This window comes from Diceros bicornis, chromosome 20 (assembly GCF_020826845.1).
Source record: "Diceros bicornis minor isolate mBicDic1 chromosome 20, mDicBic1.mat.cur, whole genome shotgun sequence".
Lineage (NCBI taxonomy): Eukaryota > Metazoa > Chordata > Mammalia > Perissodactyla > Rhinocerotidae > Diceros > Diceros bicornis.
Window position 1 is genome coordinate 20,786,681 of NC_080759.1, and position 26,633 is coordinate 20,813,313.

Consider the following 26,633-nt stretch of genomic DNA (forward strand, 5'->3'; position numbering starts at 1 on the left):
AGAGGGCAAGGGAGTCGGGGTGATGTAATCCACAGAGGACAGGGAGCAGGGCGGGAAAGGGCAAATATTGGATTTGGGCTGGGTAGTACAAATGGTGAAAAGCCACACAGTACCTTAGAAATCTGTCCTTTGTGCTCAGATGGGAAGCTCCAAATTCTTTCTTTGTCTAACCATAGACAAGGCCCAAGTGGACAGTGTGGGTGGCAGGTTGTGACTCTATGAAGCAGCTTACACCTGGTAGAGATAAGAGTTCACTTGTTAAAGGTGAGCAGACTGGCCCCCCAGAAAAGAGATGGCCTCTCCAGGAAACCTGGGTGCCCCAGTGCTTATGGAAACCAGTCCTGGTCAGCCTATAGTCATGCCAGGAGGGGGGCTGGTGCTTCCCCAACCACAAACGCTTATAGGGGAATTCTGCAGCTAGCTTGTAGCATCCTAGAGCTGCAAGACTCAGTCCTAAGCCCTCATCCTGCCAGGAAAGACCAGCCTCTCCCCAAGCATGAATGCTGGGCTAGTGGGATAGGGCTGGAGTTGAGGTAATGACATGCCATGTTACGCTTGTGTCCATTCTGTGGTTATACCATGTAGGAAGCCACTGTTTCCTAATCATGCAGTCCAAAATCTAGCTCTATTTGACTTTCGGTGCACTGCTTTAGGGTGGGCCACGAGGAAACCGATCCCATCTCCCTACTGAACTCTGCTCTGTTGGATCTGGTGCGTGTGTACTACTTCACCGGTTGCCCTTGTTTACAAGAAACATGGGCAGGAATGCATGGGTGGCAGCAAGGCTCCCACAGCAAACATCGAGAGTCCCCTTATTCCCCGTCCTCCATCCAGCATCTCCTTTAATTAACTGCATGCCAGCTCATGAGGCCAAGACTGTGCAATGCTCACCTATGTTGCTTTGCAAAGTGAGATAATCAGTGGGATGAATACTGAGTGTTGTGACCCAGCATGGGTAACAGAGTGATATCTCACCTGTAGCTGGTGGGCAGACCTCATAATGGGACAAAGAATTAAACAGGAAAAGCGAAATAGATGTACCCATTAAAAAAACAGTTACATAAGTGCCTTTGAATAAATTAGTAATATTTATTTGTGGTGCATTGCAAGTTGCTCAATTACGTCCGTATTTATTTCTGATTGCTGTGCAAGTTGCTCACTTATGTCTTTAATCCCTTCATCCTCAGTAAGGTTTTGATTTCCATTCATTTTGTTTGGGGGAGAGTGTTGTGGGAAAATGTGGCTTTTTATTATTCCACTGAAGCCCACTTTGTCAGGGATCCAAGTGGCTATAGCAACTAAATCTCCTGTTGACTCTTCCTCTAGACTCAATCCCTGAAAATTAGTTGGAACAGATGTGAAATGCATCTTTTGGTTTCAGAGGGGCAGAGAGCTGGAAGGCTCATCTGTTCTTTGATCCTCCATGACTTCTCTGATCCTGCAAGTCCGAGTGATTCATCTCATACAAGGTCTTGTTGTTTCACTCCCTTGGAAACTGTCAGACTGTTATAAATAAGACCCACTCCTGGCCACCTTGACCTTCAGGGTCGAGGCTTGATTCTGTAGACCTCAGAGCCCCCAGAACCCTGGACCAATGCTGAGAGCTCTTTCCATGTGCACAAGGCCATGTCTACAAAAATAAACCACTTTAACAGTTTGGGGCTAAACTGACTGTTTATTGTATGAATTAAGCTTCATCCACACCCGTGCCTCCCCAACCCCTAAATATATTGGATCAAAGCATTTAGTGGGTCGAGACACAGCCTGAGCTTCTGTCACTTCCTGGGGACCTTCTCTATCCCTTCCTTTTCCATTGCATACATCCACTTGGGTGCTCTAAGAAGACCAAGAATCACAGGGTCATGGAGAGCTGGGGAGGAGGTGGCATCGTGGAGGCCCAGCCCAAGCCATGTTGTTATCAGCATATTTTGAGTGCTCACTGCTTGCCAGGCACCGGGCTCGGGGCATCAGTTTAACCCTACGAAGTAGGTATTTCCACGTGTTTTTGCACCTGGGGAAATCAAGGCTTAGAGATTTAAATGTTGTGCTCAGTTTGTACTGTTAATAAGTTGTATACACAGGATTCAAACTCAAGTGATCTGACCCCAAATCATATGTTCTTAGCTGCTGCTCTATATGGTGAAATAAACCTGCCTCTTTTGCCTCCCTTTACTTCTAGACAGAGGAGCTGGGGGTCACAGAGAGTGGTGAGCTTGGTGCAGGAGAGGGTGGTGGGGGTGGAAGGCACAGGGCAGAAAGTAAAGTGATCTGATAAACTTTTCCACAAATGTGCTAGTGATATAATGCTAGAGCTGCTTCTAGCATTTTAATTTTAGAAGAGGGTGAAGTGAGAGAACTTTCCTTAAAGCATGGCTCCTTGAGACCCTGGGCAGGGTCGGAGAACACTGGGGGTTGGGGAAGTCTGTACCGTTCACTCTCACTTGGAGAGTTGGGGTTTGTGAGGCTGTCTCTGAAGTCTGCTTATTTCTTATTAGAGGCTATGCCATTTCTTGAGCCCCTCAGATGTGCAGGACCTGAGACAAGCATTGTGAAAATCATGACAATGATCATAACATGGTTCCTGCTCATGGAACTAGAGGGCCCCCTGCAGGGGAAGGACGGTGCTGGGTGTGCAGAAATGCCAGGTTGGTTGAGGGATTCACTGTGGCCTGGAGGAGGTCAGTGGGGGCATCACACAGGCCCTGGCATCTCAGCCTCGAGGGATGCAGTGTTTTGATGGATAGGGAAAGGAGGGTAAGCAGGTGGCTGGAGGAGCAGGCCCAGGCCCAGGCCACATTTGTCGTCTATTGTAGACACATTTGCCTACAATCTGGTCATTTTTGTTTTCTATGAAGAGAAATATTCAGTAACTTACTAAACTGTAAATACTAATGTTGTATAGCTACTATAGGGCAAGGTTAAAAAAAATAAAAGTTTAAAAAACTATTTAGTTATAAAATAATTATAAAATTCTAAGTTATTAAATGTTTCTTAACTCTGGTTTCTTTGGCAATTGAATGAACAACTCACCCTGAACCACTTCTTAAATCAGACTTTTTCTAGCTCTAAGCTCAGAGCTCTGGTGTATTTAGGGCTTGAGGAGCTTTCTGGAACCACATTTATTGCTTCAACCCATTTCTCCTCTTTTCAGGTACTGAAGGCCTTTGATTACCTGTTTATTCTAACTGCCCTAGCAGTGGGACTGTATGTGCAGGAGAGCATTACTTTGTGTTTTGAAGCAAAACGGACTCTCCTAATGGAACGTGAAGTGCTCTGATGACGTGTCCCGCCCCTCAAAGGAGGAGCACGTCTTCCTGCAGCAGGTTTCTGTGGCTTTGCAATTGCAAGGGAACAGTTTTGAAGGCTCACCATGTAGAATTGTTCGACAGAGTGAATCTCTCACGGTTTTCATTGTTGCTGCTGTTGCTTTTATAGGGAGTGTGTGTGTGTTTTAACCAATTAGGAAGAGGTTATCGTGGCAAGCATGCCACACGTGTTACATCTTTTTCAAACAGCTTTACTAAGTGGTCTTTTCTCAGATTCCTTAAAAAATGCCCATCAGATATTTCCTGGAAGGATCAGATACTAACTTCTTGTTATCAGTATGGGCTTTTGTCACGATGTGTTATCAGAAAGGCAATCATTCATGGCCTTATTTGAAGTTCCATTATTTTAAAGATTTTTATTTATTTATTTTTTCCCTCCAAAGCCCCAGTAGATAGTTGCATGTCATAGCTGCACATCCCTCCAGCTGCTGTACGTGGGACGCGGCCTCAGCATGGTCGGAGAAGCGGTGCGTCGGTGCGCGCCCGGGATCCGAACCTGGGCAGCCAGCAGCGGAGCGCACGCACCCAACCGCTAAGCCACGGGGCCGGCCCTGAAGTTCCATTATTTTAAATTTGTAAAATGAAGGCATTAATACTAAAATATCAGCATGGGTCAGTGCTCATTAAATTATCCATTTGTAATAGCTGTTGATCCCTCATAGATTGGCTTTCTAGACTAGACCACACGAAGGTTGAAGTTTTGATTTGCCATCTTGAGAACACTTTGAATACAGAAAGCCAAAAGTCTGTTAGATTCCTTTCATTCTTGGAGACATTGTTTGGTGTTTTATTCAGTGAGTACTTCCTAAATATATTTACAAAGGAGACAGGCTCAGCGTGTTGTCTGGAAGTGGTGGTGTGTACATAGGCTCATGATCCACGGTTAGAAATGTAAGCTGGGTGTGTGTGCATGTGCGTGTGTGTGTGTGTGTGTGTGTGTGTACTTTGGACCAGACAGTGGGATATTAAACCTGGGCTTTACAGTACCTATATCTCACTCTAAAATACCTCTAGTCTGATCAAGTTAGGATGTTTACCAGGCAGCTTGCAAGAGCAAGGTCTTTGATTTCATCATGTAAAGTTCTAGTAGAAGATTAAAGAGTGGTAAAACAATTTGTTCTACTGCTGAGCAAACTGTTGACAGTGGATCAACAAAGATAAAAGGAGGTCTATTTATTTAGACAACTACTGTATTTCACTGAATCTAAGATGTTATCAGTATCATATATGCCATTAAGGGAGAAAAATTATTCTTCCAATTAAACTCTGACATAATGCTTTTATATCACTAGAATTTTTATTTACACTTATTGAAAGCATTCTTTTATGCTTATTGGGACATAGATTTCTATCATTTAGAATTTTTGAACATTCATAGAGAGGAAAATATAAATTCAATAAATATGGTTAAAATATTCCTAAATGACTCCACATTCATGTCTGGTCCTTCTGATCACATGTCAATGTCATGTCTTTTTCACAGAGTATAGGCCCCTGGGCCATCAAGATCATCAGTAATGCAGCATTTCTTAAAAGCCAGCTCCGCTGTTGTCTTTGAGATTCTCTTCCAAGTGACTGGCACTCATCATGAAAGTTTTGATGTGCACCTGTAGGCAATGACAATGACATCATAATGGCCATATCCCAACTTCAGTGATGTTAACATGTAAAGCTATGTGTTTTAGAATCAGCGAAATATGCTAAAAAATTCGAAGTACATAATTTAGTTAAAAATTCTAGGTCAATCCCTCAAAGATAGGCTTTTCCTATCAGAAATCTCCACAGTAAAGATTATGAATTCTGCTAACATGAAGAGGTGTGACTGGGAGAAACCATTCATCTAGAGGTTTCTCAAATTTTTGAGTTTGTCTCAATGAAGTGGCTTACTTGTTAAAAATGTGGTTCCTAGGCCTACCCCAGACCCATCAAATTGGAATCCCCGGCTGTGGCATTTTGACAAGCTCCTCAGGACACTCTGGCAGATGGTCTGGGTAACTGAGCCCTGATGTGCACTGCACTGAGCCCTGACTGAGGCACCCTCAGTGTACATTAAGCTCTCACATTATAGCCTTGGAGACTTCATGAAGTCCATGGCAGCCAAAGGAAAGCAAGACTTTTTTTTTTTTTTAAAAAAAGAAGGTCACAATGTGGCCCTTCATTGAGAACATCCCAGAAAGAAAGGAGCCAAGATATTTCAACACCAGAGTAGAGAGTGAGTCTGAAACTGCCAATTCCCTAAAAAATTCTAAATAAGGGGCTTGGAAATTATGCCTCTTATTTCTCTTCTTCTAGTGCTTACTTTTAACTTTTTCTCTTTTTTGACATTCAGTCATTTATTCAACCCACCTATCATGTAAAGGCCAAGGCTGTTTATCACTAGACAAACTCTGATGAGTCTGGTGAGGGTGGTCCTGATGAATATATTATTACATTATAAAAGGGGTCAGTTTAAGGTTAGGCAAAGGAAATGCCATGTTATTAGAGGAGCAAAGTAGCAGAACCATTTCCTATGATTCTTGTATTAATCAGAAATCCCAGTCTTTCCAAAATTCCTGGTGAACATTCCAAATGTCTTAGCAATAAGACAGATAGTTCTCTTGTGTCAGATAGTTCTAATGTCTAAATGACTTCCAATGCCTAAGCTAAATCTTTAGTCATTTAGGAAACTGGTGATTAAAAAAAACCTCCTTTGGCCTACAAGAGCAGTTTGTGAGCTGTTTAGTCATCCTACACCAGGATGGGGTGAGGCAGGCTGCAGGAAAATGTGGTGGAGTCTTCCTCAGCGAGAATGTGGATGCCCAGCTATCATTCTGTGAATTAAGTGAATGAAAAATTGCACCATCTTGCAGAAGGTGAGGGGAATGGAGGAATGGGTGAGTCCTGAGATAGAAAGCCCACAGGCTCATTTCCTTTTGTGGGATATAATTTGTCTTATAGAAGTAATAATGTTTTACACCTGTATGGTAATTTAGAGTTGACAACATGTTTTCATATCTACATTATTATCCTTTGATGTTCACAACATCTCTTTGAGAAAGGGACAGAGTTTCTATCCTTTATGTTTTGCTGAAAAAGTGACTTCATGTTAATTAGGAAGTAGGTGTCTTACACCAGGACCGATGGTGGAGCCGGGACAGAAACTCGCGTCTTCTGGTTCCAAGTTCAGAGCTACGTTTGCTAGTCACGTTGCTTCTCGTCTTGTATCAGGGCAGCACCTGGTGCTTCTGAACGTGGCTTCATATTTGGAGGCAGAAGGATGTCATATGGCTGGAATCTCTTACAGATGAGTTCATGGACTTAGAATCCCGATTTGAGAAAAAGCTAGCTGTTAGAAAAACTTGCCTGACTCCTTACGTTAAAACCTGCCAGAACTGGGGGGCAAAGAGGAGAAGTAGACAGCTAGGTAGTGAGAGCTCCTCACATATTCCCAAGTCTAGACTTTCTCACTCTAAAGAATTCTAAAGAATTCCTGGCAGTGGGAACCCAAACTTGAAGTTTCTCGATTTGGCCAAAGTTAAAACACCACCCGATTCTGTGTCTGCTTTCTCAGGGGACTCCACTGCAGCCAGAGCTAGGGATGTGGTGGCAGAGTTCTCTGAGGGGTGCTCAGAGATGCCAGGTTGAGGTTTGTAGCCAACACTGTGGATATCCTCTCCTTATCTTCTCACACTCCCCCGCACTCACCGTTCTTGTAGGGCTGTTTGCTGTAAGCAACTGCGATTGCCTCCCAGCTGCCTACAGCCTTCGCCTGCTCATTCAGACAAATCAGAGGGCCCCATGCAGGCAAGAAGCCTAACTAAAACAGGTGCACTTCACTTTACTCTTCTGAGCAAGTGTAGTTTTTGAAAATTGCCTGTAACATCGAATCTTCCTTTACCATTAAAATTGTCTTTATTAAAGATCGAAACAGAAAACTGGAGAGAGATTTCTTTGGGGAAAATATTTGCTCCAAGACGTAAGATCATTTTTAAAGAATGAAGTAAATCTTTAGAAATTTAGACTTCTGATAGTAATAGTCTGGATGCCCCTTTAGTCTTAATTCATTATTGATGTAGAGAGAAAAGGTGGAGGGGGGTCTTCTTAACTCATTATTGAGATAGAGAGAGATGGGGGGTGTCTAAGGTGTGTGACATGTGACTTACCTAAGATCGCATAACTTGGTAGTGGCAGAGCTGTTTTCAGAACTCCTGCAAGCTGTTCCCAGGGCAGGAGGCTCTGGGAAGAGTCCCCAGGGCCTATGACAGCTGACCTGTGACTGCTGTAAAACTCAGTCCGTTTGGCAGATATGTTTCATCAGGGTCCATTGGCCATGAGGAGCTTCCATGAACTTTTTCTTGTGGTGGATGCCAGACCCAAGGCTGGAAGGTCAAGAGGACAAAGTTGGTTAGCTGTGCGGCAGCTGACATGATGGGGCTAATGTCTCTGCTTAGACCCTGTTCTGTCCTCAGCTGCTTCTACTGTCTCTGGAAACCTCTACCTCATTCCTACAAAGAAGCACTCATGGTCTGCAGCTCTGGCCAACCTGTCCAAGAACCTGGGTCTCCCTTTACTTCCCCTGGGGAACACATTGGTGCCCATTTTAACTTACTACTCTCTGAAAATGACTCCGGGAAACAATTGGTTACATTTACGTGTTTATTAAATATTAAGTTCTTATCATGTGCTAGACTTTGCCCACAGCACATGTGAAATTGCCATCAGCTGGTGTCAAAGCAGGAGGACTTTCAGATGGTACCAAAAACCAAAACTAGGGTCGGCCCTGTGGCTCAGCGGTTGAGTGCGCACGCTCCGCTGCTGGCGGCCCGGGTTCGGATCCCGGGTGCGCACCAACACACCGCTTCTCCGGCCATGCTGGGCCCGCATCCCACATACAGCAACTAGAAGGATGCGCAGCTATGACATACAGCTATCTACTGGGGCTTTGGGGGTGAAAATAAATAAATAAATAAACCAAAACTAAAACTAAACTGAAACAAAGTCTTATACACTTAAATTTCTCCACTTGCTCCTTGGAAATTTTCGCCTTCAAGGCTGACTTCAGAGTTCAATTTAAATCAAATCTATCTGGTAAAGAGGTTTGTGAGGAAGGCACAGTAAGCATGGTACAATTTGACTTGACTATGAAGGTTTGAAACCTTTCCAGAGCCTTTCCCACTTTGCCTATCCAGAAAAAATGCTTGGTATTTGGTTACAAGCAATCATAATGTGCAAAATAAAGCACAAAAAAGCAATGCACATTAGGGTTAATTTCCTACTTGGCACAATACGAAGTTTAAGAAAATAATATCACGATGGTATTGTAAATGAACAGAGTGTACTGGGTTGAGTAGTTAACTTAGTTTTATTGTTTCTCTGTCCCCCATTGCAGAAGGCTGCGTGCTATCCTTTGGATCCTGAGATGGTATAGTTTGACCCACCATAGCTTGAACTTGCATTTTCAGAGTTGTGAAAAGCTTACTGCGATTCCCCTTGGCCTTTCTCAGTCTTTGATTTGACAACTGATGCACAGGCAGAGCAAAGTTGGAGATTTGCCAGGCCCAGCACAGAGCAAGCCAACCAGGGTGGACTTCATGTCCTTATCATCCACAGCTTTGCCTTCACCTTATCTTTTTTTTTGCTGTTGGCCCCTTGCTTACTCATGCTCTGATTTCCTAACCCTTTGTGGTCATTGCTAACTTTCCTCATAAGATTGGTTGATCTGGGCTCAAGGTTGGGAAAGACAGAAATACAACTAGATAAAAATCCCACAGGGATTGTGCTGGGACTAAGAGTTTTTGTTGGGTCTTGGAAGGAATTGAAGGTTCCCCCAAAATGAGTTGTTGGGTACTATGCATTGAGCTAGTTCCACCGTTTATGAACTCTGTTGAGCATATTTTCTTCATTCTTCTGTGTGTTGTGTTTTGGTTTACTATTATTGGGATTTGGTACCTTCAATTTACATCTTCTTTCTATTTAGTTGTCATTTACCAAAGGTATTATCCATTTTTGGAAATGCGCAAGATGGTTATCCACGAGCTCCTCTTCTTCTTCTTCCCCTCACCACTTGTAATTTTGACATTCAAAGGCTTTTGTTATTTCTTCCTTAAATTCCTATAAAAGATCAGAAGGTTCTTACCCTTTTATTATTTTTATTTATTCACTGCCAACTCTAAGATGATTATATTTTTAAAATGAAGACTAGCCATCATTTGTTGAATGCATACTATTTGATAGACACTTTCCATCTCTTATCTTATCAATCCTAACAATAGGATTGATACCTGAAGAAGGTATTATTAACCTCATTGAACACCATAGGGAAATGGAGGCTTAGAGACATTAAACTAAGTTTCCAAGTCCCTTAGGTAGTAAGTGGGAGAGCAGAGATTCGAATCTAGCACTGTCAGAATCCAAAATTTATAGCAAGACTAAACTGGTGCACAGACTGGATCTAGCCCACAAGAAATGAGGGCACATATAAGGTTTTCTAGTTTGAATGAAATACTGGCCAACATTTAAAAATTAAGGTATTACATTAAAAATTCTGGATTCCAGCTTCTCTTTAGAAAAATTAGATCGGGCACAGTGGACTCATACTCTTGCATGGAAGCAGTTAGCCGGCCCTAAGGAGTGGATGCTTCCCTTAGAGGAGCCATGTACTCTCAGGACAAAATCCAGTCCTTCCCAGCACATTACACCTGGAATGGCTCACCACCTCACCCACTTGGGTCACCTGTTTGGCACCTGCATGTGTTTCATTTTGCAATCCTTGTTCTAGTCTCTAGAGACAGTCTGTCTCAGAGTTGGAGTCCTGGCTTCACCATTTGCTAACTGTGTGACCTTGGACACATTACTTAACACTCTAGCCCTCAGTTTTCTCATCTCTAAGTTGAGAATATGAATACTGCCTAGCTTCTGAGATTGTTTTGAAGGTTAAAAGTGATAATCCATATAAAGTGCTTAGCGTGGTGTCTGGCATATAGTAAGATTTCTATGATGGTTAGGTGTTATTATTAACCACTATTACAGTTAACCACTCTGTCCTCAGAAAGTGGTGTTCAGCAGAGTTTAAATAAGAAACGTTTTCCAGAGTCAGCCTACATTGTGAACTAGGCCATCAGAACCATTGGTCATGGAAGTGTGGTTGTGTTGTAATAGGCTAAAGAGTGTGGGGCTTTGACATTAGACTGACATGGTTCAAGTTCAATCTCTGACATTATGGGGACCTTGGGCAAATTATTTAACCTCTTTCTGAGTCAGTTTCCTCATTCGTAAAATGGGCATGATAGTAGTGCCTACTTTATAAGGTTGTGGTGAGGAGCAAGTGAATTAATACATGTAAAATGCTTCAGAATGGTGCTTGGCACTGAATGAGTGTTATCCACTATTGAAAACGATAAATCAGAGTGTGCCATTTGCTAAGCATGTGTTTGCTTCTGGGGGGACGCACATAGAATATTTCGAATTGGATTGTCATGGAAACTGGGAAATTTCCAAGCTAAAACTCTTGGCTTCATTTCCCACCTCCTCTGCAGTCTGGATTCTGTTCCCTCCATACTCCTAAAATTGCACTTTTGAAGGCTAATCATCAAGGCACATCTCATGGCCTCTGCCTCATCTTCTAGAGAGGACAGGATTTTAGAGATCAACTAGTCTACATCATCAATTCTCAGAAGATGCTGAGGCTGAGAGGTCCTGTGGCTTGCCCATAGCTAATTTGTGACAGACCAAGAATTATGAACTTTATTGGGTTGTGTGTTTACTAGATGATGGTGGTTGTGTATCTATTTTGACAAGTGGCGCGGGAGGGGGTAGAGGGGGGTGCTTGGAATCCAACCTGTGCCTGGTGTGAGAACTCTCCTCTCTCCTCTCTCACCTTGCTCTTTCTGCCCCACAAACCTTGCCTTGCTTAACAAGGCCCCAGTCCAGTTAATATTTTTAGAGGGCTGCTCTGTCTTCCCCAGTGGGACCTAGGCCCTGTGATCCTCCAGAGCATGAAGACCTTGTCTCCTGATGGGTAATGTTTTTCCTTCTCTGTGACTTGCCTCTCTGGGCCACGTTCCGATTTCCCTGCTGGCTCGTTTGTTTCTTTGGGCTGCCTGCCTCGTTTGGCGGTTTTCAGTGAGGTTTTCATCCTGATAGATGCCAAGAGGTGAGGGGAAGGGCTCCGAATGGGCTCAATCATTGGACAAGCAGACTTGGTGATGGATGAGCCTTCTCTCCAGGGAGTTTTCGGTCAGAAGTCCAACTGATAAGTTTTTCCAGAATTGAGTAACCCAAAAACAGCGCCAGCAGCATCTTACCTCTTTTGTGTTTTTTGTATTGGTTTTAAAGGAAATTCTCAGCAGCAGTTCCACATCTTACTAAAAATACAGCTACAGCCATGATAAACTTACATATATGGGATACGAATTGTTTTAGAAATAACATTTGAGGAGAGGGGTGGGAGGAAGGAAGAGAGGATCTTTAAAAAACCCCTGTCAAAATATTTTCTTTCTTCTAAGTATTGAAAAGGCACAATATAACTCTTTCTTCTTTCGAATGACCTCATAGCTATTTATTGAGGGGAAATACCAAATGTTTGTTTATTTTTTTTAAAGGAGCTTCTTCGGTCCTGATGATTCATGTGGATATCATTTTCCTCCGGACTACAGAGGCTCTAAGACAAAGCTACACCCCAAGTGATATGCCGGTGTCAGAACAATTCCTGTCCTGAACGGGGGTATGCAATCTTCTTTATTCTTCCTTCACAGACGTCCTTGAGCCCTTGAGACGGATGTGAGCGAGTTTTTCAGTCCTCATGCAAAACAACCATCTAAACATAACAGATGACATCAGCTTGGGCTTTTCAATTCCTGGATGGCAGCGGCTGTTAATCCAGCCTTCATCCTGGATTTCATAAACTAAAACAAGAGAGCCTGGCAGGAGGACAGCGCTGCTGCTGGCTTGAGGAAATTGATGACGGGGAAGCATGCGGGCAACCCAGTGTACTATAAAACTCATAAACGTGTAGGCAGAGGCTCAGCTACCACTTTGGACGGCTGCTTCCCGCCAGCGAAGACCACGCCACGGGAAGCCGAGCCCGAGCCTGCAGGGAAACATGAAGAGCCTCTTGCTGCTGGCCACGCTCCTCGTGCCTGCGCACCTGACGACGGCTTGGAGCACCAAGTATGCGGTGGATTGCCCTGAACGTTGTGACAGTAACGTGTGCAAAAGCAGCCTGCGCTGCAAGAGGACGGTCCTCGACGACTGCGGCTGCTGCCGGGTGTGCGCCGCGGGGCTGGGAGAAACTTGCTACCGCACAGTCTCCGGCATGGATGGTGTGAAGTGTGGCCCGGGGCTGAGGTGTCAGTTTTACAGTGAGGAGGACGATTTCGGTGACGAGTTTGGTATCTGCAAAGGTAATGAGTGACCCCTTGATTCTCCCCACCCAGGGCACACTGACGGCCTTTAGCCAGCATGGGAGGTGAGGAGCCTTTTCCCCTCATGAGGAAGAGGCAAAATGCAGGTGGGTTAGAGGCAAGGCCCCACACAGGTGTTGTCATAGGGAGAGAGAGAAGGATAACTCTGCAAATAGCAACTAAACCCAGTGTGCAGGAAAGCACAGAAAGAAATACAGCATTTCACTCATGTTTAGGAGATTTAAAAAAAAAAAGTTGTAATGGAAGATTGTGTTGCTTACTTTTCTGGAAAACTTTAAAAACTTGACAGGTAATCTGTTGTGGTTGGTTTAGATGCTCTCTCTTCTGCAAGTTAGTGATTACAGAGGTCTGCACTAGATAACCTCTTGGAGTGGTGTCTAGCCCCAGGGTTTAGTGATTCTTTGATCTTGAAAGGATCCGTAGAATGGAGGGCATCTCTCAAGATCAAGTATTTCTGATGATCACTAATGCACTTTGTGAAATAGGGTGGGCTTAGGGCATCTAAAAAAATGACTTTCATTCTTGGAAGAGGGTACCTCATTCTACTTTATAAAGGTTTTTGATCATCTAGAAAAATAGCAGATGGTGTGAGACAAGCAAAATAACAGTAAAGAAAAATAAAAAATTGGAAGTCTGTAAAGAATGAGGTTGGCAGTCTTACATACTTAAAGAAAAACTTCATTAGGTTGAAATTATAGCGAAACAATCTAGTTAAGCATTTGTAGAATTTATTTTAAACTTAGTGACTGTAGTTTAAAATGTTTAACATGATTAAAATGTTTAGAATCGAAAGAATGGTGATTTAAAAACACTCTATATATGGATACCTCATGATTTCACCATTAAGAGCTATTACTAAGATGCAACACATATGCTATAGCCCCATTCATCAGTTTTATAATACAAAGAAGCTTTTTATTAAAGGGATCGGGAAATTTTAAAATAATTCTTATATTTTATGTATTTAATACAATAATATGCTTTTATAAATGATAATCATCCAGTATTGAGCTAATCTCATTAATTCTCCTACCTTTTTGACAAATATTTTATAAATTAATCACTTTTTAATCCACAAAACAAGCTAAAGGTTAGGAAATTGATGCTTGAACTATTGGGAAAATTTTATTTTTTGCTTAGTTTATTTTTGTTTATAGCCAATAAAAGGTAGAATATTGAGCAAACATTTTCTTTGGTGAACACGTACGTTTCTTCCAGCTGAATAGGATCTGTATTTTCTGTAAATTACAGGGCTTATCAGCCAAGAAAACAGTACTTTGAATAAGGAAATTAGGGAGGAAGTGGTTAACACAATCATCCTTATGATATAGCAAGCATATGCAGTGGATTGCTTTTTCTCTTGGCATAAAAATCGCCTTTGTGAATGTGACTATAAAAGCACAGTCAGATGTGGGTAAAAAAACAAGCTGTAAGGCGTATGGAGTCTTTAGTACTCTAGTGTTCTACTGAATGATTGAGGTAGCTGATAATGACATATACTTGAAAAGCATGTTCAGGATTGCTCTTTTTGGCATCCTTCAGATTGCAAGCAAGTTGAGTTTCGAACATTATTCTCTCTACTGGAAATAGTGAGCCTGTGTGATCCTCAGCAACTCTACATGATGTTTTGCTATAGGCAAACTCCCCTCTTCAGCTTTTTTTACAGAACATTCCTATGAAAACTGTATACTTTAGCTGCATATCCAGGTGTTTTCTAAATATTCAGATATTTGGCATTGTGTTGCCCAGATAACAATCAGCCAGCCAACGTGTATTTATTGAACATCTACTATCTGCCCAGCGCTATTCAGTATATTGGGAGACAGTAGAAGTAACACTGAGATTTTGGCTAAAGATTTAGTTTTCAATATCACTGGAGACACAGTCAAATCCCAATCCTGTATGCTTTTCTGCAAGAGGCTTTTTCAGGATCTCTTTCGAGGACTATTCTTCCAGCAGAGAGGTCAATGTTTAAAACCAGCCTCTTCTGCAATTTGAAGGATGCTGAAAAAAACAATCCTAAATCTCTTTTAAAAAGAGATTTCATTCATATCTATCTTGATCGTTCTGTGGAATATTAGATTGCTAAAGACTCCGATGCCTCACAACTTGTTTCTTTACCCATGTGTGATTGTACATTGACAAGAGTATTCCCATGCCAAGAGAATAAACATTCTTCATCTAGTCTGCTTGGCTGTGAAAGACTGTCTAGTCTATTGAGGTGCTGTTTATGTCATAAAAACCATGCATTTTTAATAAATGAGTTTGTCCTCTTTTTGTCAATATAGTATATTTTAGTCTAAGTATGAAAATATTGAAGCTCTAAAAGCTTCCAGATTCTGGTAGGTATACAAATAAATTCTCAACTTTCTTGTTCATTTAGCATATTGCATCTTAACTTTACAGAAGGTTTTGCTAGTGAATCCTCTTAGCATCTGGGGAAGTTGGGTAAATTGTGCTGCCATTTTGACAGATAAGGAAGTTAATAAATGATGGAACAGATTGAGGGCTGATCGCTTCATGGAGAGCTGGGATGACAGCCCCCTTAGCCCCTGGTTAATTTGAAGCCCTTTGCTATACATTTCAAACAGTTAATTGTCTTGTGAATACTGCAGTGCATTCAAAGACAGCATCACACCTGTTAAACTCTTTGAGGAGCTGATGCAAATTTGATTGCCCACCTTCACTGAGCTGTTACAGAGACAACCTATGAGAATTTGTCTGTTGGTCTCTAAGCAGAATAAACAGAATTGAGACATGTTCAAGGATATTGGTTATGTGTAGCTGTCTTCAACTAAACTTCACAGTGGGACACTACAACTGAGGTGTCCATTACCTGGTCTTTGTGTGTGATTTCACGTTTGTGAATAAAAGTTTCAACTTTCAAAGCTCGGGTGTTTTTGAGAATCGGGCTTTTGTCTGACAGTCAAGATTCATGAGTTTTGTTCAAATCCTGAGACTGTGAGGATGGAGCCTTATGCACAACAAGCAGCTCCCTCTCTCAACCTTCCCTTTGTCCTCAGATTGCCCCTACGGCACCTTCGGGATGGAATGCAAAGAGACCTGCGACTGTCAGTCGGGCATATGTGACAGAGTGACCGGTAAATGTCTGAAATTTCCCTTCTTCCAATTTTCGGTAGCCAAGTCTTCCAGCAGGAGGTTTGTTTCTCACACAGGTAAGAATCTATTCCAGCATGAACACCGGAACAATAGTCTCATTTTCAGTTTGAATAACTTAAAAAATATCGACAAGTAGAAAATAAGATGTTGGTTTGAATGATTTTGTTTCCTGTGTTTTAGTCAGGGCAGAGGTGGGTGGTTGTTGAATTTGGTTCATATAGCTATTTTTAAAAAAGATCTCATTAATAATTTTGAAGATGATATAATTTCTCATAAAGTTTACCCAGTTTATATGGTGGATAATATGATTGATTACCAAAAAACCTATAATAAAATAATAACCAAGATATACAAAGTTCTTTAAAATCTTCAGTGATCTGTTTTATATGCATACTAGACAAAACTACTTCTCTCCCAACTTCACATAGAAAAAGTACTCTGAGGAATTTATTGGACAAGGTTTAAGAGCCAAGATAGAAAATATAGAACGTTTATTTTTAACCAAATGGAAGTATTTAAATGGATTAATTCCAAGCATGTGTTTTTATGGATTTTGGAGAGGATAAGAGCTAGTATCTGTGACTGAAATTTGGGAATTATCTCTAAACTTTGAATAAAATTGTAGTAATATTCACATGCTGCTTGTTAGTGCATGCGTACTTTTTTACACAGGTTGTTAGAATGTGAGAAACACAGCCTGTGAGATGGTGCTATACACATTTTCTGTTATCTTGTTGAATATATGGCCAGTACAGTAAAGCTTCATTAAATTGAAAGTAGCTCATTTAAAACAACGTGTAGCCACAGCAACTGCTAGTATTAACAAACCGTACCTTTTTCCCCCTTCAATATAAATAGTTGACAATCCAAACCCATTTCATTTAGTTTTTGTTTCTGGTTCTTTGCCCTTCAAATTAATTAAGATTTGAAATATTTGGCAAATGTGCTTATTTCCCAGCTTTACTTGCTTCCTAAGTACATGGGTACAATTAAGTGCATTAAGATAAAGGGGGAAATACTGTGCTTTTAAATGAATTATTTAAGTGTACCTATGCCCTGAGGCATTAATTTAAAATGAAAACTTTTTTTTTTAACCTATTAGGTGAGTGTCTTTGTGAATATTTGATCTGCAAATTGAGATCATTATTAACATTTTAAATACTTATGACTTGTCTCTATAGTCCTGGAAAAGAAAAATGGAAGAAGACTGAGGTTTTATGTCCTGAAAATTTTTTTTATTGAGGTGAAATTCACGTAACATCAAATTAGCCATTTTAAAGTGAACAATTCAGTGGCAGTTTGTACATTCACAGTGTTGTGTATCCACCATCTCTATCTGCTTCCAGAACATTTTCATCAGCCCCAAAGAAAGCCCCAGTACCACTAAGTAGTTACCCCCATTCCTCACATCCTCCCAGCCCCTGGCACCACCATTCTACTTTTTGAGACCTAAAAATTTTTTGAATGATTTGATTGCTTTTAGTACAGATTTGAAACCTATTGTCTTAGTGCAGCTAGCTGCCTCAAACACTTGCGATTTCTTTTGTCTTGTTTTGCTTTCTTAAAACCATAGGCTAAAAAGAGCTTTGAAGGAACAACTTTTGCATTCCCCCTCACTCATTTAAGGTTGCACCTAAACCTTTCCCACCAAGAGAGAATTGAATCCCTTGTGAATCTTTGTTGGTGTTTGGGATGAATGTCTGGGAGGCCATGAGAGCTCCTTGGGAATAATCCTCAATAACAGAACTCTTGAGTGTCTGACCTCCGTCCCTCCTGCTGCACACACAGCAGCAGGTCCTTTCCTCACTGGACTGGTGTGCAGTCTCTTTCCCTCAGGCCTGTCCCCCTCTCTCAATTGCTTACAGATTCTGTAAATATCTTGACTACTATAGAGATGTCTTGGAAATACATATTTTGCTAGGTGGAAGTTATATTATAGGACACAAAAAATATTTCTATATCCAAATTAGGTATCAAGATTCTTATTAGAAATTTATGGAAAAAATGTTTTCTTTCATTAGCTAAAGGAGCAACAAAGATGATTATGAGTGTAATCTTGGTAAACCTTAGTTAGATTCAAGATAAAGAGTAGAGCATCCTAAAGATCTTGTAGAGATGCTGCCCTGGATCTCTTCTAGACGGTTGTGCATTGTCTACATGGGACCTCCTGGGCTTCATGCGTGACAGTTTACAGGAGGGGGTTTGGAGCCTCAGTCCTGCCATGGGCTTCACATCATCTCTGCACAAACCCGTTTGGGCCCGGCCTTTGGAAACGGCTCCAAGGTTTGTCAGCATAGGGCCTTCTGGAGGTCTCTTCCATGCCCTGATTGAATGAGGTTGTCTTTTCTGTCTACCTGTTGGCTACAATGCTCTTGGCAAGTTGGCTTCCTGTCTCCATTTGTTTTTGTTTTTGTTTTTTTGTTTGTTTGTTTGTAGTGAACTTCCAAACTTTCCAAGACTGGGATTTCACAAACAACTTTTTTTGGGAGGTGGGTGGTATGATCTAGAATGTTTCGTGAATTTACATGCATTCATCTGCTGGGCTGTGCTAATCTTCCTATAGCATTCCATTTCAGGATGTGCACTGTGGTAGCAAACACACCTCACTACTTTTGGAAGCAGAAAAATTTCATTTAAAAAAATTCTAAATATTACAAACTCTCCTCTTATGTAGAGTAAAAACTTTCTTTATAAGAATTCTGCCCTTTGGTCTACCTTCTGCCTTTTGGAGCCACACCAATAAGCTAATCTCTCTTCCATACCAGATAGTATAAATATCTCACTCAGAGATCTATTCTTACAGCATTGGCTCATGCCGTTAAGTATTTATTAAGTGCCTGCCATGTTCCCAGCACTGTTGTAACAGTGAACAAAACAAAGTCCTGCCTTCACGGAGCTGATGTTCTAGTGGTGGAGTGAGAGAATACAGAAAAAAAAAAAAAAGACAAATGCATGTGTAAGATAATGTCAAGTGATGAGAGATGTATGAAGAGAAATAATTCAAGAAGATCCTATCTTAGATGGGAGGTGCTAATTGATAGCGGGTGAGCACAGCTCTTTAAATCTATTGAAGATTTCACTGTAAATCCATTGTAATACAAAAATAAGACAACACTGTACTTGATCTTGGAGTCATAAACATTTGGACTTGATTTGTATTTCTTCTCATTTCAGAGCATGACGTGGCTTCTGGAGATGGCAATGCTGTGAGAGAAGAACTCGTGAAAGAGAATGCTGCCCGGTCTCCTGTAATGAAATGGTTAAATCCCCGCTGATCCTGGGCAGGATTTCCAAATGAGGACTCTATTCTAATGGTCATTCAACACACAGCCAACATTTTAGGAACTGTCTAGATTATAGCATATGGATCTATAATTTTTGGAGACCAAGTGTGATTCAGGGCGGGTCCAGAAAACAAAAAAGTAGCCTACTAACAATCCATAAAATGCATATGACTGAACACTTTTAGACATTTGTTAAATATTTGAATGCATATAGATTTGTTAAATATGTGTTTATATTGAAGAACTCAAAATGCAATTTAGATAATTTTGATGTGGAGACAGGTGAGCCAAAGAGAAAGCTAGCCAAAGCTGAAGACCACAGTGAGTCCACGGTTCTTTGACTCGAGTGAACGTTAGTGTTGGGATACCAGATGGAGGAAGAGTTAGGAGCAAGCGAAGGTGGGGGTGGGGGTGGGAGAGTGTGATACATGCAGGTCTTCCTTGTGGTAGCTTCAATAGAATTTAATTGTGCTGTTTTTGTTTTGGGAAAGGTCAAAACAAAACAATCCCTGAAGGAAGTGGGATGTTTGAAGCTTGTGGGAGTTTGAGTAGCAGCCTTGAATGAGGCAGGTTTCAAAGGGCTGCTGATGCGGTTCCCAGGTTACCATATCTGAAGGATGGTTCTGGGGCAGAGGGCAAGCATACACTTCCATAAATGGCTTTAAAGAAGACAACCTCGGAGAGAGAGCTAGGAAGTATTTTGCCCACGGGGGGGAGGTTTGAAGGTAAATATTTATATATTTTTGTAAACAATTATGTTAGTACGAGTCATCCTCCATACCCATATTTATCGCCCTCTCGAGAAAATGAATGTAATATTGTTTGTTTAAAAGGATTAAAATAAAGGTGTGACTTTATGAAGTTTTCAAACATCCAAGGCATGGTAAATTTATTATTAATAATTATAGTAACATTAACAGTAACAAGCATAAGAGAAACAGAAAAATTTAGTCACTATGGATTTATAAAATGTCAAAAAATGAGCAACGGAGGGAATCTATTTAAAAGTACGTGCAGTGACTTGGATGAGTTTTAAATTTGAAGTAGAAAATGCTTTTTAGGAGGTTTGGAAAAGAGTCAAGTTTCAGCAGGAAACGTCAATTTTAAAATAGTTCATTTTCGTGTTTTTTTCCTTTAAACTTGGTTGATCAGTGGAATTATGAGTACCCTTGGGAGGATCTTAGCATAAACAGGACTGTTATACTAGATTTTGTTAGGAAATATTTGCAGAAGTATTTTATTTGGGATGAAGAATTATTTAAGAATTATTTCCCTATTTGCCTATATTTTATTCTCGAAATTTGCAACTAAGTTGTGAATGTGTGTGTGGGAGGGTATTTGAATGTAAGCTGAATAAGCTGTTAGGATTTGTTTTAAAAGGACAAGTTTATGATTGTTCAATAAAAAAACCAGACAGCTGCTCCAAGTCCACTCATGACTTTGTTAAATCATTGAAAGTTGTTTAAACGATTCATTTAATGAATAAGAACTCTTCTATGCATATTAAAGGGCAGGCTCCTCTCCTGAATTTTCTGCTACAGATAAGCATCTTTAGCCAAAACATGAGGCCAGAATATTTATTTCTTTGCCTCACATGTTTGTCTACTCATGCCTACTTCCTAAAAAGTTGGTGCATATGTCTTAACCATTCTACAGAGGCAAAAAAAAAAAAAAGAGAAAGATGAATACTTCTGTTGGTGTTTGAAAATGGTACACTTTAAAAGACATAGGCAAAGATCAACCTTCCACTGCCTGTAAAAGAATACAGTAACATACAGCTTTAAAGCTTTGAGAGTATCATACCCAAGAATAGCACATGTTCACTCAGCCTTTTGGGGAAATTACGGAAACATTTTAAACGAATTGATACAGTGCTGAAAAAAATTGTGTCTGTATTAGGAAAAACATCCAGTTTGCCTGAATTAATCTTTTTTTTTTTTTTTTAAGAAGGGAGAAAACTGTGATGTGAATGAAATGTGAATGGGAATAAGATAAATGTGAATGTGATATGAATGTAAATGAGATAAAAAGTTATGTTAATGCAAGATATTAATATTATTATTAAATAAAAACAGAAAGCACTGAAAATCTTTATTTTCACTGGTGTGCAATGAAGCTTCAGGATACGCTCTCAGGGAGTGAGGTTACTTAAAGATCTGCTGCGTTGGCCTGAAGCCCGGGCTGCAGTCCAGTTGCCCCTCTGGGGTAGTGTGGACAGTGGAACAAGAGCTAGCCTGGGGCAGGACTTGCCTCTGCCCCTGGTTTTGCAGCAACCACCTGTGTGACCATGGACAATAAAATCAAACTTAGGTGGGCTCATCTGCTCTCAGTTGCAGGCATGTCTTCTAGCTGCCCAGCTTCACGCTCCTGGGGCCTCTGTGTGCTCTTCACTCCAAATGCTAGCATGTGTCTATCCCAAATTGCGCTGTAGTCTTCTGACTCTATTCTTCACGGCAGTGGTCTCCAAAATCTTTGGATTTTGCACACTTTTTGATTGCAATATATGTATTTTTTTTTTTTGGTGAGCAAGATTGCTGCTGAGCTAATACCTGTTGCCAATCTTCCTCTCTTTGCTTGAGGAAGAGTGGCCCTGAGCTAACATCTGTGCCCATCTTCCTCTATTTTGCATGTGGGCTGCTGCCACAGCATGGCTTGATGAGTGGTGTAGGTCTGTGCCGGGGATCTGAACCAGCAAACCCCGAGCTGCCAAAGCGGAGCATGCAAGCTTAACCACTATGCTACTGGGCCAGCCCCTGATTGCAATATTTTTGAGCATACAATTTTAAACTACACACAAAGCATAGTATTAGTGCATTTTGTTCATTCTAAAACATACACTCAAACTAGAGATTTTTAAAAGGAAAAAAAATAAATATAAATCTGAGATTTTCTTCCTGTACCCCAATGGGCCATCCTGGGAAACACTGGAGAAACAAAAGAAAATGTTATAGGTCAGTGGTCTCCAATGAGGCCCAACCTTATATGATATTGATGGAAACTAAACTGGCACATATTTCACACAGTAAATATTTCTGGAATGAGTGGATGGATGGATGAGTGAAAGGGTGGATGGGTAATAGGTGGATGGAAAGATGGATGGGAAGAGGGATGGATGACTGGAGGAATGATTGAATGAATGGAGCAGGTGACAGGCCTTCTGTGTCCAGCAGAGCACAGCTACTGAGGGAGCAGATGACCTCTCATTCCCTTTCATTGGCCAGCTTCCCTGTCTCCCTGATGGCTACTTATCCTGCCTATTGGGACATGAGGTGTTTGAAACAACTGGGAGCATAACGTTAGAGTCAGTGCATCTGACAAATAGGGTTGTCTGGGGCAACAGAGACAGGGAGTGCTTCTCCCTTAGGTACTGGGGACATCACCAGTGGTAGCAAAATGCATCAGGTAATTTCTATGGTAGCTATACTGAGTTGTCATTTTCTGTGAGAGGCAATTTGGGAGGACTGTTGTTTCCATCCTGCATTTTATTCCTTTCCTTTACCCTAAGCTCCCTAGGAGTAAAGGATTTACAGATATAATTCAACATCACACAGATATTTAGAGGGAGAATTGATTATTTCTGGTTACCCATCAGTTAACTATTAGTCATTAAACCAAGGCCTGGCTTTAAAAGGCTGCGTGTTACAGAGCAGTGGTTCTCAAACTTTAGTATGCATCAGAATCACCTGGAGGCCTTGCTAAAACACAAGTTGCTGATTCAGTACGTCTGAGGGGAGGCCCAAGGATTTTCCATTTGAACAAGTTCCCAGGTGAAACAGAGGCTGCTTGTCCAGGGCCACGCTTTGAGAATCACTGATATAGGGAAATCTAGACTTGGCTAGAAGGGAGATAAACTAAGAGATGATCAAAACCAATCATTGCTGGCCTTATAAAAAAATGCATTTCAACGTTTCTTAACCGGTTGGTTCTTTCAAATTTTGTTTGAAGATACTTAACTATTTAGGCAGCTGAGAGAGTTGAGAAATGTCAGAGAAACCTTAAGCTAAACTGTGGGGACAAGACAGGGATAAGTAGAAGACTGTTAAAGGAGGATGGAGGTGGAAGAGCCAGAGACTTAGGAAGGAATCAAGGAGCCTGTGGCCTCATAGAAAGAAGACATCCAAGAAGAGTGACCAGTGATGCCCTGTGTCATGGAGAGACCAGGAAGACTGGAAGAGTCCTCAGGAGGTCCCTGATGACCACAGTGCAGCAGTGTCCATGGAGAGGTCAGCGTGGAAGCCTGAATGAAGGGTGCTGAAAACTGCATGGCAGGTGAGCACTTTTCTAGAAGGTCGTCTGGGAAGGACAGAAAGGCAGTTAGTCTGCAACTAGAGAGAAGAGACCCTAGTTACTAGCAGAGTATTTGTTTCTGTCCCCTCACCTCCCCAAGATTAGGGAGACACCATTGTAAGCTCAGGGTTATCAGTCGTAAATGGAGATAAAGACTTTCTGAAGCAATGACGTAGTTTGGTGTGGTTATATGAATCCAGTTTATAAAATTCCACTTACATAGATTTTTGAGACATACTTCTTACAAAGTAGATACACTTTCCAGCACCCTAGAAAATATAGCAATGCAGGGAATCTGAGATATTGGGGTTGAGAAGAGGGGCCTAAAGAACTTAGTCTAAACCTTTTATTTTACAGATGAAAATACCTAGATCTAAGTAAATTCGGTGATAAAACGCTGTGTGTGGTGGTGAAAACTCTACTCCTTATCATTGTACCACTTTTAGCCATTCAATTTTTAAAAACATTAGGATCTTTAGTTTATCTACCCCATATTTTAAAAAATGCACATATATGCACATATTTATCTATATGAAGGCTTTAAAAAGTATACATCTTTTCATGTAAAAAATCTATTTTTATTCTAAGTAGAATTTATTCTAGGGAAATAATTTTTTTAAAATGTACAAAAAGATATATACAAAAAATGTTGCAATGTTTTTACAGTATTGAAAAATTATAAGTAATCGGAAAAGGTCGTCGATAGGGTATTGGTTAAAGAAATGACAGTGTAGCCAAGAACTGACTCTGATTTAGACACTGAAAATGATGAGATGGGTATAGAGTGATTGACGTAGAACGTGTTCCCTCCAAATCAGAGGGTGACGATGTTACCAGTGCTGGGAGTTAGGTAGTGTGGCTGCTGCTGGAGCGCACATGGTCTTCCTTGCTTAAACCACAGTCGGGGCACAGATTCTTTCCAAATTTTCCTCGTGCCCTTTCCCCAGTCGGAGAGCAGCTGTTTTTTAAAGTAATACCTTTATCAGGTTTCCCTGAAACATTCACCTTAGTTTTCATAGAAACAACAATCCTCTTTTTAAATTGCTAGCTTATTGATCTACATAATATATAATTACGTTGAATAACAGTGATAACTGTCACAACCAGATATGAGAACAAATGCAACAGACTCTTGGTATGTTTTTATTTCAACTAGTGGAAATGCAAGTGTGCGGGTGCGTCCCAGAGGGAGGCCTGCCTGCCTGCATCTTTCAGGGTCATATTTTATCTGGAGAGAATGAAGATGCATGGAGACCCTAGTGAGATGCTTAAGTAAAGTTTGTGAAGAGGACTTCTACTGTATATTACGTGAAAAAAAAAAACATGCCTCGATGCCATAGGAATAATCTAATTTTTGTGAAAAAATATACAAATGGATATAAATTGAGATATTAACAGTGATGCTTATCTTGTTCTTTATATTTTTAGCTATTTTCTGAAAATTTTTGCAGTTACTTTTATGATTGGGAAAAGGAATAAAGCTCTCTCCATTTCTGAAAATTTAAATTGCAGCAAATTTAAACAAATGCAAACAAATTAGTGGGTTACTAAATGAGACTTAAGAACATAATCCTATGTTTCAATAGTTTTGAGATGTGCTTTGCCATCTTGGCACCTGTTAGATATGGAAATAGGATTTCAAACCAAGTAAATGTAGAGAATTATAGTTTTCTTGTAAATACTTGAAAGGCTACAAAGCACATCAGCATAATTGCACCTCTCTTCTGGAACAGATTTTTGGTCCAACAGAAGCAAAGCCAGTGAATCCTTAGAAAGTATAGCTAAAGGTCCCGGGATCATAAGTACACATTTTAAACGACAATATACCTTCTGCACCTATGCACAGAAATGCTATCTGCTTAAGCGGGTGGTCTGCCTCCAGGGTTTCTAAAGTATTTCCTGACACCTGTGAAGTTGGTAAATATTTCCTGTTTTTGTTGTGTCTAGAGAAAACAGGAATTAACAACTTGGAAGTGATTATTAAACAAACATCGTGAATGACCTCTACATAGGCAGTTCCCAGTATGAGGTTTCATTTTCTTAAAATCTACCATAACATATTTCTCTTAAAGGAAAAAAATAATTGTCATAATAATCTGACAACCAATTGAGTGGTGGAAGAGAAACCTTATGCCCAGGAGGAATGGTACCTATCTTAGTTGTGGGATGTGTACCATGCATTTTCAGAATTTAAATAGAAATCCAATTATAAGTCTTCAAAAGTATGCAAAACTGAGAAGGCAAGCAATAAATATCCTATCGATGGCTCTGCACTAACTATTTGAAAAATATTCTTGATTATCTTAAGTACTGTGGAAGGACCCTAGAGTTTTTGAGTCAGAGGGAGCCAGGATTAACTCACTGCAATATTCACTGGTTATTGACTTCAGGTGTGTTATTTAACCACCATGCCCCTTAGTGTCCTCTGTATAAAGTGTGGGTAGCGGCTTATGTGCAAAGTTGTAAGGATCTCTGCACAGGTTCTTTGTATGCCATTCTATCCTATCACTGTATCTGGCATATACCAAGCTTTCCAATAAATGGCAGATAGTTGAAGTGTTATCATACAAGCCAAACTCATTATTTTGGTATTTCAAGTGTCCGTTAATTACAGCAAGACTGAAATAATTAGAATATTTTCTATGTTCTGTTAAAGATGAAAAAATAGAGATCAAAGAAAATTGACTGACTCCCTAACAAACTTGAAGATGTCTATAAAAGATAAATAGCAATGACTGAAATTCAATTAATAGCGTTTGAAACTCTCTCACAATTCTACAAAAGAAGTGACTATTTTTAAAGAACAAATAATAGTGTTCTATTTAAATCTCCAAACAATTATTAGCATGCTCCTGAAAAAAAAAAAAAAGGTACAATGCTTCAGGAGAACTCGAGAGCGCCCTACAGATGCCGCACACTTCCCTGTGTGCTATTTTTAGTTTTCTATTCCTGCCTTTTATTTTGGGACTTGGCCCGCTTCCTTTGTAGTTTCCCCTTAACATGTTCATACCTTTCTTTCTGATAGAATGCATTTCAGCTGCCTTTTTTTTTTTTTTACCTCTCAAAGGAAACTCAAGGAATGTTGGCTAGTTCAGAAACCCCTGCTACTCTTGGCAGTAGCCGAGTTCTTGGTTTGAAAACAACCTTGGAAATCCAGGATCACGGTTGACTTTCTAGTTATTTAATGAATCAGAGCTACGGAGGGATCTGAGACC

The 26,633-nt window shown here is 40.6% G+C and overlaps 1 protein-coding gene across 1 annotated transcript; it reads left to right on the top strand.

The window, feature by feature from the left end:
- The first annotated feature begins 12,221 nt into the window (after nucleotides 1-12,221).
- Nucleotides 12,222-19,529, top strand: ESM1 (endothelial cell specific molecule 1). Its single transcript, XM_058563478.1, has 3 exons — nucleotides 12,222-12,706; nucleotides 15,751-15,903; nucleotides 19,022-19,529. Exons 1-3 carry the CDS (start codon nucleotides 12,406-12,408, stop codon nucleotides 19,120-19,122), a joined length of 555 nt encoding a protein of 184 aa, XP_058419461.1. The 5' UTR covers nucleotides 12,222-12,405; the 3' UTR covers nucleotides 19,123-19,529.
- Nucleotides 19,530-26,633: the final 7,104 nt, after the last annotated feature.